At 39.4% G+C, this 11,448-nt stretch overlaps 1 protein-coding gene across 1 annotated transcript in view; it reads right to left on the bottom strand.

The window, feature by feature from the left end:
- Positions 1-2,434: 2,434 nt before the first annotated feature.
- SLC25A13 (solute carrier family 25 member 13) overlaps positions 2,435-11,448 on the bottom strand; it is a 281,715-nt gene continuing 272,701 nt past the window's right edge. Inside the window, exons 16-18 of the mRNA XM_007939784.2 lie at positions 3,082-3,240; positions 2,896-2,986; positions 2,435-2,621 (exon numbers count right to left, since the gene is read on the bottom strand). Of these exons, the coding sequence (XP_007937975.1) occupies positions 2,435-2,621; positions 2,896-2,986; positions 3,082-3,240 (437 nt within the window). The remainder of the gene's footprint in view (positions 2,622-2,895; positions 2,987-3,081; positions 3,241-11,448) is intronic.

Below are 11,448 nucleotides of genomic sequence, written 5' to 3'. Positions count from 1 at the left end.
GCGGTGATTGCAGTCCTATTCATGGGATGTCACAGTCTCGCCACCCACTGAGCAGAACTCAAATGGAAATTAGACCTCCTTCAAAGTGTCTCAAGTCGCTGCCTATCCCTGAACAGAGTAAGCCAAAGATTTTAAAGAAATACAGACGTGTGACCCTTTTTCCATTGGTTTCCTGGAGTCTCTGCTTTCTTAAGTACTGAAGAGAATTGCCCCCAGCTACATGTAAATCAAAGTGAAGCCAAGACACTCTCCTATCAAATGCAACAGCTCTTACAGAAGCAGTCAAGGCAATGCATCATTTATGAGATTTGGGTCAATGTTTTTCACTATGGAAAGTTGATCTTCTGTAAAGTTTCAAGCACATGAAGGAAAGGAATGCAGATATATACACTCAGTGGTTTTTCTCCACTCAAAGACCAAAGCCAGAGTGCTGTTACTTTAAGACCATCCACATTTTGAAGACTTATTTGGAGTTCTGTGATTCTGGTCTTTATGAGGAAAATATAGAAATTTGTTTGTAGTTAGAAGTTTCTGTCACTTAACACATTGAATGGGAATGGTTATTGGTTTTGTCAAACAGACATGACAAAGAAGAAGCCATGCATGTATTTGTCCTATTCTTCTGAAGATAAGAAAGTTTGATTTAAAAAACAAAACAAAACAAAAACAACCCAGAGATTTGTGGATGGCTTTGACTCTTTCCAATTCCAAACTGTTATTTTCAATGTTATCCAGCTAACCTACAACAACACAGAGACTATCTTCTCAATGGTTGTGTCCTTTGGAGGGAATTTTGGAGACTGAGGATGTTCATTCATACTGTCCACCAACAGATGGATCAGTAGCTTCTACAGGAACATAACTGTGGCCTAAGAAGAAGAGTCTTAAATTCTGTTCAAGGCTAGCTTACTTCTCCCAAATAATTACAGTGTTGACCAAATTTTAGCCTATGTCAGAATATAGTGGTACGTGGTTTTTGTTGTCAGAAGGGACCAGTCCTTGGAAGGGGATTATGCTTGCTAAAGGAGAAGGTGGGCCAAAAAGGGGAAGACCCTCAACAAATGGACTGACACCACAGCTGCAACAATGGGCTTAAGTATAGCAAAGATTATGAGGATGGTGCAGGACCAGGCATTATTTTGTTCTGGTGTCTGTAGGGTCAGTAAGAGTCGGAGCCAACTTGATGGCACCTAACAACAACATGGTTGTGTTATGAGCAAGAGTCAAGAAGAACAGACAATATTTATAACTGCCACTTTGTACCTGTTTTCACGCCCAACTTCCATTGAAACTTTATAGTACTGTAGGTTAAATGTAGTTTCTCTTATTCACTCTGAAGTATGGTATACTGAAAATGAGTATACATGTTACTTTGAAAATCATGAGCATATATCCATGCCAGTGTGAATAAAACCTGCTAAAAAAACCCATGGAACCCAATAGTGACAATCATTAAAATCATTCACTACATGACATGCACAATAGCAAACATTTTAATGGCTTTAAAAATAGTTTATTTCCACCTTCACAGACACATGAGCCACTGAACATTATGCAAGGCACCACAAATTAAATAAAAACTTACATAGAATATTTGTCTTACATGATTCCAGATAAAGCGGATTTTAATAGCAAATGGGTACCGATTACAGGGAGGGAGAAGTAGGCCAAATACCTGCAAGAGGGTGCATGCATGTCTTCTACAGTGTCTACTGAAATAGGCAGTAATCAGCGTATTTGCATCATATGGGCAGTACCCAAATTTAGCACATCCAGGAGAAATATCACATCTTACAGTTGCCCCATCTATATAATAAAATGCCAAAAGTACTTCCCTAAAACACAAAGACTTCTCCCTAGTAGTCTTGATTACTAAACATCTTCAATGTGGTTTTCATTACAAAAAAACATGTTTCAAATAAAAGCTTCATAATATAATCCAGAGGCAGAATTTGTTCATGTTTAAAAGTTGAAGCCAGGCTGGCTATTTCTGATAATTCTTTCATTTCTTCCAGTGTCATTTACTTTTGTAAATATGTATACAGCTTACTACTAGTTTAAACACACAGCAAACACTGTACTTGAGCACCACAATTGCCTTTCAGTAGCCTCTTTGGGATGCTAACCCTACTCGAAGGAGAACAGCCCTAATTTCCACTCCTGCTTGCTCCTTTCCCCAAATGATGCAGTGCTGACCAAATTCCAGCACAGTTAGATACAAGGCTGAGGCCCAAAGAATAATTATTAATAATTTCACAATGATCTGGATAAGAAAACACACAAAAAATGAATGACTTTACTTTATAAAAAGCCTCAACTAGAATTTAAACAAGAGATGGAAGTGAGGGGGATGAGATGCTGCTTGAATCTAAGGCGAGGTGTCCTTTAGTGTTGTAACAATAATGCCATATAGTAGTATCTTGGGGCGGTCCTTCTACAGGCCTCCACTGATAACTTTTGAGGTAGACGTTGATGGCTTGAATAGAGGTAGATAAAGTCCAAATTTGTTTTCGATCCCTGCAAAAGTTGCAATTGCCAACTTGTAGCCCCCAACATGATCAGGATTCGGAGCAGGCAGTGTGATCCTGGATTTAGGAACTGGCTCTGATCCCATGGGTTTTCTAAAGAAAGAAATAATACAGTGAGAATCTCATGTTTTTTTTTTTCCTTTTACTATTTTTTTAAGTTGGTAAAAACAACTTCCCAAAACTGCAAACAAACAAATATATGCACTGTCCAATTTTAGTCACTTTGAAATGAGCTTGTTAACATGACTGCACTATTTTCATAAGTCTTTTCTATTTTATCATGGTGGCTGGACTGGACTGATGCTCCTTTCTCAATCACAATAGAGTATTAGAAGCAGCAGAAATTCAGATTTAGCGTGATACTTACATTCCCCCAAAATCAATGTAGAACCATTGCTGTAACAGTTCATAAGTCAGCAAAGTTACACCAAACTGGGGTGAGGATCGAAACACACGAGCTTTGGGAAAAGAAGGGGAAATAACAAATATAATTAGATTTCTAAAAACATTATCTGATGCCAAATGGTTAGTTAAGAACAAATTATTTCCATACCGCCAGCTCCTTTCCACAAAGCTTTTGGACCTTCTTCCCGCAATATCTTTCTAAAGCAGTCTATAACTCCGCTGTAAGTGGTTTGGCCAGCCCGGGCAGCCACCTGTAATCTCGTCTTGATAACATCAGCAGGGGTCACTAAAGATGCCGCAGGCATACCTGCAGGAAAGACACAATGCCATTTCAGTCTGGTCACATTCTCACTATATAAAAATAACTGTGTTTTGAACTGCTGGTCGTGGAAAGAAAGTTAAGAATGAAATGAAATAAAATGGCCATTTCACTGTCCTCTATGGGACACACAGCCCTGAATATTGTGCCTGCAGTGACAAATGCTCCTGTATATTTACACATAGTCCTCACCAACCCTCTCCCCAATTACCCAACCTTCATTTTCTATGTTATATCCTTAAGAGTTTTAAGAAATTATTATCAATGCCATTATTGCAGAAGGAGCCCTGATAGTGCATCAAAAGGCTGGTGGTTCAAACCCACTCAGCAGCATGAAGGGAGAGAAGACCTGGTAATCTCCTCCTGTAAAGATTATGGACTATAAAACTTGATGGGGCAACTGGACTCTGTCACGTGGGGTCGCTACAAGTCTGCATTGACTCGATGGCACCTAACAACAATAGCAACAGTACTGCAAGTTATTGAGAATAGAGATTTTATTCCCACTGAAATTAGAAACTCGCAAAGTTCTTAGGTCCAATATTTCAGAGGTGAGGCTTGTTATGCATTTCCTCTTCATGCCTTTCTGCGGTGGCCAGCAGTCACAGGAAGAGCCTTTTCTCACACATTCAGACATCTCCACCAACCAAAAAAAGCAAAGCAAAGCAAACCAAACAACCCTACCCCTCCAGTTCCACCAGAAAAAGATTTTACTGATAGCTAAACAAACACTGTGTGAAGGGATAATCAGACTCCCATAGATAACACTTTAGGATTCCTTTCTCTTAAGATTGACATCTTCAGAAAAAAATCTGACAGAAAGCTTAAGGTTTATATGGGGTAATAATCAATGAAAAAGAAACAACAGCAAGGAGAAAATCCTCCCAAAATTACCAATGGGAAATTTTTCTACAGTCATTTAATCCAAAATTGGGCAGCTCGTGTTTAGATTTTTCAAAAGTGAGACTGTACTCAGAAGACACTGTCTCTTATGGTTTTATTACTTTTCCATTATGAACCTATTCCAAACCAAATTGGTCAAACATAGATGCATAAATCTCCTTTGCTTTTTTTAAGGCTTAATAATTCTGTAAGAATTTTTGTCCAAACCAACATGGTCTGGCTAGCAACTACATGTCATCCTTCTAACAGACAGCGTTAAAGTTACAGGGAGTGTGTGTGTGCATGTGTGTGTATAAATTGGCATACTACATGCTTACATGTATATTACTGAGGTAGTAGCTCTTCCTCTTCCACCTTTACCTAGTTCCTCAAACTAAATTAAGTAACAGTTTTTATAAAATGTATCACAATTTTGCATGTGAAAAGCTCATTTTATTTATATCCAACACTTCACTGAGTAAGTCATACTGAATTTCCTATTAGCTTGGAGGAATTATTTTTACTTAGAGCCAGGAATTTATCCTCCAACATAATGGAAGGAAACATGAAAAATGCTTAGAAACCCACTGCATTCACACCACCAATATTGTTTTACTTCCTAGTTTAGAAAGAGTTTATTAGCAAGACAGTCTGTTTTACATAGGCAAATAAAATCCTCCTTACAACAGTGGGCAGGCATGTCAGAGTGGAACTGTGAAAGAAATACAAGGAATGAAATGCGTGTAAGATTTTCCTTTAGTTTGGGTGGTTTTCATAAGCATTCCCTTATTATGAAAAAAGAGAGAAGACAAAATATGGGGTGGGTGACAGAGAGGAAAGATACTGATTAGAGTTGTGGAATAAAAATGCCAGAAGAAAGGATGCAGTTGTCTGGAAAACTGATGAGCGTTCTTGGGGATGTTAGCAGTACAGTGAGCTCAACATGACTCTAATCTCCATCCCCAGCTCCCATCTATCCTAAGCTGACATTTGTTAAGGCCTAGGAAGCACTGGGTATCCCGGAGAGGGAAGGAGATTTCAGCATAGGGATTGCTAATTAACCTGGAGAAGGTCACCAGGCTGCTCCAGAGCAGGGACAGCAAGGCAGCAGGGACAGCAAGGCAGCAGATACTGCAGAGAGCCTGTCCAGCAAAGATATACTGATTTCATGGGGCTCAGTGGGCAGAGACTCCCAGTGAGCTTCCTTCTGGCTTCCAACGCCAATCATGCCACCTGAGTTTTCTCTATTTCTAAAGACAGGAGGGAGTCCTTGAGTGCAGCAAACCACAAACACACTTGGCTGCTAAGTGAAAGGCTGGAAGTTCAAGTCTACCCAGAGAAGCCTCAGAAGAAAGGCCTGGTGAGCCACTTCTGAGAAATCAGCCACTGAAAACTCTCTGGATTAACCAGCAACTGAAGCCACTTCCAGAGGCACCTTTCAGCCAAATCATAAGTTGGCCTATAAAATAAGTAATAATAGCAGTGAGGAATGCGCTCCTTTAAACAGTCAACTATGAAAGATCAAACAGTCAACATTTATCCGAAAGCAAAGACGAGAAGACAAAGGGGCAGGGAAACTGGGTGGATGGCAGGTGAGGTGGAAACAGTGAGAGTACTGACGCCTTGTGGGGCCTGCAACCAATGCCACAGAAAAATTTGTATGAGTTGTTGAGTGGAAATCTAATTTGCTGTGTAAACTTTCACCTAAAACACCATCAAAGTATTAAAAAACAAACAAACAAACATAAAAACAAAAAAAACAAACTACTCTGACACCCACCACAACTGGTAAATTAAATGTTCTGGAGACACAGCAGACATTGTGAAGACAATGGGATACTTTCTCATTCCCAATGAGAAACTTTATCATACTTCTTTTAGAAGCTGGCATATCAAGCAGATAATGAAGATCAAAGGGAATTGGAAAAACTTAAACATTGATCAAAAAACATACAAATATATTAATCATCATAGCCAATAAATAGAGGAGCACATTCTTCACAAATACTAATTGCAACAGGAATCAAAATTCAGCATGAGTCATGCCTGGAAGGCATGTTTTGCTAGTCATGTTTCCTTTTTGTTATAAAGGAGCGTCTGGTGGGGTCCCAGGTGTTCCTATTCTTGCTAAATTAGCCTCAACAAGTCACCAGAGAGCAGATTCTAAGTCATGGCAACTCCATGCGTGTCACAGTAGATCTGTGCTCCACAGGTTTTTTTTGTTTGTTTGTTTTTAATATCTTACTGTATTTTTAATGAAGGTGTACACAGCAACACAGGTTCCCATTCAACAACTTCTACACATATTGTTCAGTGACATTGGTACATTCTTCATACTGTGTCAATATTCACATTATTTCTGTTGTAGTTGTTCCTTTGCCATTAACCTAGAGTCACTGCTCTCCAACCTTCTCATCTATACTTTAGAGTAACTGTTGAACATTTGAGGTTTTAAAGGCACACGCTACTCACAGGTGATATTCTTTATTTAGTGAGCTAACCTGCTATTTAGCTAAAAGGTTTCTTCAGGGTATAGTTTCAGTTCAAGTTTAAGAGTATCACAGGGCAGTAGTCTCAAGGATTCCTCCAATCTCATAGTCCAGTAAGTCTGGATTTTTTCAGAATTTGTAGTTCTGTTCCACATTTTTCTCCCTTTCTATCAGGATCCATCTAGTGTAGCCCTGACTGGAACATGAGGTAGGGGTAGCCAGGTACCATCTAGTTCTTCTAGGGTGGAGAAGGCAATGGTTCATGTAGACAATTAGTCCTGTGGAACAGTTCCTTTCTGAATCTTGGGCCTCCTTCTTTCTCTTTCGTTCCAGATGAGGAGAGACTAATACTTGTATCTTAGATTATCATTCCCAAGTTTTAAGGCCCCAGACACTACTCATCAAACTAGAATGTAGGACATAAACTTTATAAACTATATTATGCATTATGCCAACTGACTGAGTTGCCCCATGAGATTATAACCCTAAGTCTTCAAACCAAGGAAACCAATGTTGTGAGATGAAAGATTATGTCTAAGAAGTATCAATATATATGACTTCTGTTTTTATATGTTAAATATAAATAAATACATACATTTGGTTGTTTTTGTTGGAAAATTATGTGTAATATAGCATTTACTAAAACATCCTATTTCTTGTGTACAACTAACTGGCATCAGTTACCTTGGTCAAGATGTGTGTATTTTAGCTACATTTGGTGCTACCTTTGCTATTGTTGTTGTTGTTGTTGTTATGTGCTGTGGAGTCGGCCCCGACTCATAGCGACCCCTCCTTGGGTTTCCAAGGCAGTATCACTACGGAAGTAGGATTGCCCAACCTTCCTTCCGAGGAGTGGCTGGTGGGTTTGAACCGCCAGCCTTCTGGTTAGCAGTCAAGTGCTTTAGCCACTATGCTACCAGAGCTCCTTTGCTATAACCATAACTAATTAACACTGATCAAAAAATATATATAAATGTATTAACTATCTGGGCAATCTACTTCTGTGAAGCTTTACTGCCTCAGAAACCCAAGGCGGTTCACTAGGAGTCAGAGTCGAGTTGATGGAAGGTGGGTTACACAGAGAAAGATCCCTCCATCCACCAATGAATGTTGGTCTCTGTATATATATCTATTTTTGTCATTTTATAAAAGTGAGATAATATGTTTGGATCATGTACTATTTGTCTCTTGACTTATTTTACTCAGGATAATGTTCCACAGGTTTATCTACATTGTACGATGTTTCAGGAACTTGTCTTTCTTCCTAGTTCCATAGTATTCCACTGAATACAATGAATATATTCTACATTTTGTTTATGCATTCATTCCATCAATGAGTACTCAGGTTGTTTTCATCTTTTTGCTATTGTGAACGGTGCTGCAAAGAACACAGGTGTGCACATGGTTTCTCAGTGATTTTTAATGGCTGATTTTTCAGAAAGGACTGCCAGGCCTTTCTCTGTATGGACCGGAACCTCCAATCTTTCAGATATCAGCACCACCAGGGACTCCACTAAATTAACCTAAAGAACTCCAATCCTGCCTCCATTTTCACACTGCCTTCTATCTCTGTGTGTTCTCCTTCTTATAAAGACAACTGTCACTGGATTTAGGACCCATTCTCATCCAGTATGACCTCATTTTATTTCATTACATCTGTAAAAATCCTATTTACAAATAAGGTCCCATTCTGAGACTCTGGGTGGACATGAGTTTTCGAAAAGACGCTATTCAGCCCGCTACAGAGAGCTTCACTCTGGAGGTAGAAGAATTTCCTTTATTTCTCTCTTAGAAAGAACTTTTTTTTTTTTTCTGGTATCTGTGGTCAAAAACCAAAGAACCAAACTCACTGCCACTGAGTCAATTCCAACTCATGGCAACCCCATGTGTTATACAGCAGAACTGCTCAATAGGCTTTTCTGGGCTGTATGATGGGAGCAGATTGCCAGGATTTTCTTCTGTGGCACTGCTGGGTAGGTAGGTTTGAACCACCAACATTTAGTTGGTAGTCCAGTGCAAAACCTTTGGCTACCCAGGGACTTTTGTATCTGTGGTGCAGGTCTCAATTACCTTCAACCCTCTTCTGCTTTCTTCTAGTTCCTTACACTTGCCCAGTCCAGGCAAGTGCCCTTTCTTTAGACTACAGTTCTGGGCTTTTAGCCTGGAGACCACAGTTGGCTGAAGTACCACATAAAAGTAGATGATGAGGGCTAAGCCTGACCTCCTGCTTTAATGCAGTTCTTTAGCATAGTGCCTAAGGCACATGACTGCTAAACAGAAGGCTGGAGGTTCAAACCCACCAGCCACTCCTCAGAAGGAGGTGGGGCAATGTACTTCCATAGTGATACCACCTCAGAAACCCAAGGAGGGGTCACTATGAGTCAGGTAGACTCCACGACCCATAACAACAAGAAAAATGCTAATAAAAGCCAAGACCTCTCACTCTTGGGACCTCCCCACTCCAGGCTTTCTATTGTTCACTCAGAGCTTAAAATTCTCTAGTTCTGCTTTTATATTGGAAGCATTTTCTCCTGCCAGGGTTTTGGGCTATGGTGTCTTCTTTCAGAGCTAATATGGTCTTTTTCCTATCTGACAGTCCCTACTAAGTCCTTACAGTTTTGGCTGTTGAGGGCAGGTGCTAACATTTCTAATATTCTAAGGTATTTGGGGGGAGAGGAGAGATGGGTGAATATGTTTACTCTATTATTTTGATCATCTAATCCACACTTTGTTTATTTGAGGCTCTAAGAATTACTTTCAAATTATGTTAAGCTTTATGGCCACATAATTAAAAATTTTGTGCCAACAGAACTTTACTTCTAAATTAACCTTTCTCATATCTTTGCAAAAATGTTATTATAAGCACATATATAATATTTCCTTATCTGCGCACTGAACAGCTTTTAAAGATATTCCTGAATTACGCAGACTAAGTTAATGAATTCAAGGGCAAGACCTGTACTACAGTTAGACTTGTTCCCATATCTTATCACTCTGGTAAGTTAAAATCATCTGCTATGATAAATCACTCTATAAAACTTAGCAAGTGTTAGATATCCTTTATTTGATATTGCCAATAAACCATACTGAAATATCCTGCATTATTTAAAAAGCAGCATGTTAATTACAGAGAATTATAGTTTAGTTGCTTAATTTCAGGGTCCCCGCTTCTGCCCTGACCTTCTGACTTGCTAAGGCACTTAGGCTAATGAACATAAATTGGAATATAAGTTAGTCTAGCTCTATCCTGTGAAACAACAGAAATGCTCTCAGTATTTAAAGATATTCCCAGTTTATAAGATGATACACAAAATGTAGAAACAAAAAACCCAGTATTCTTTAGGTTTCAAAATGCCAACAATCACGTCCACTAAAATGTTAGACCAAACTCACTGCTGTCCAGTTGATTCCAACTCACAGAGACTCCTCCTTGGATTTCTGAGGTGGTATCTCTAAGGAAGTAGACTGTCCAGTCTTCCTTCTGAGGAGTGGCTGGTTGGTTTGAACCACCAGCCTTCTGGTTAGCAGTTAAATTGCTTAGGCACTATGCCACCAGAGCTCCCATTAAAATGTTACACATTAATAAAACAGTCCAACTTCAAGTCTAATCAAGTTCTTGGAAAAAGTGAGATGTTGTTGTTGTTGTTAAGTGCCGTCGAGTTGTTTCCGACTCATAGTGACCCCATGCACAGCAGAACGAAACACTAGAATAACTAAAATTACTATAAAAATATAGAAAATATGATCTTATTTACTTAACCACAGATCCATCTGATTTATAAAGTTGTAATGTTGTTGTTGTTGTTATGTGATGTCCAGTCAGACCCAACTCATAGCGACCCCTCCCTGGGTTTCCGAGGCAGTATCACTACGGAAGTGCATTGCCCCACCTTCCTTCCGAGGAGTGGCTGGTGGGTTTGAACTGCCAGCCTTCTGGTTAGCAGTGAAGTGCCTTAGGCACTATGCTACCAGAGCTCCCATAAGATAGTTCATATATATATATATTTATATGGTGTAAGAGATCAATTTAAGTAAGATGCAGAAAAATAGTCTTGAGATATTTTTGTCAAACAATAAATGAGGTCGTGGCTAACTGCTATTCATTATAGCATTTTTGATACATGCTTTTCTCCCTTCTCTTAAAGACAACAAAGATCACTGTTGTCCTGGGATAAACTTCCTAGAATTCTCTGCCTATTCTATCAATGTCCTCTCCCTAGGAATTGCCCCAGCTCTCACTCAGATACCACAATGGGAATGTGGGAGCCTGATCCATCTTCTATACAACTAATGTATATGCCTTGTGTTCATTGTCCACTGGGAACACTTCTGAAGAAAAGTCTTGCCCTATTCAACATAACCATTTTGACTTTACTTCTCTGGTTGAGCATCCTAGGAAGGTTCTATACTTGCAGCTAGTTGAACTCCTTCTTCAAATCACATTAGTTAACTGCTTCTCAGTAGATAGAGGGTTTTTTTTTTAAATTTTTATTGTGATTTGGGTGAAAGTTTACAGAGCAAATTCATTTTCCATTCTGCAGTTCACATATACTTTGTCTCATAATGACTGTAATTTCCCACAATGCAACAGCTTTCTTCCCACTTCCTCCCCAGTTACATCTTCCCTGTGTCCTTCCCTCCCATGTACTCCTGTCCCTTGAGCTGTCTCCTTGTGCATACCCAGTCCTATTCTCCCGACTGATCTCTCCAAGCAATGTATCTACTGAATGTAAATGTTCAGCTCATATGCCTGTCTTTTGTTTGGCTGGAAGCCACAGGTGTGGGTTCAATTCCAGACCTGAAGGGCAGCTAGAAGCCATAGTCT

This window comes from Orycteropus afer, unplaced genomic scaffold, assembly GCF_000298275.1.
Source record: "Orycteropus afer afer isolate SDZICR_OR568_19922 unplaced genomic scaffold, OryAfe1.0 scaffold00063, whole genome shotgun sequence".
In the NCBI taxonomy this organism is placed as follows: domain Eukaryota; kingdom Metazoa; phylum Chordata; class Mammalia; order Tubulidentata; family Orycteropodidae; genus Orycteropus; species Orycteropus afer.
This window is presented reverse-complemented; position numbering and strand designations above follow the sequence as displayed.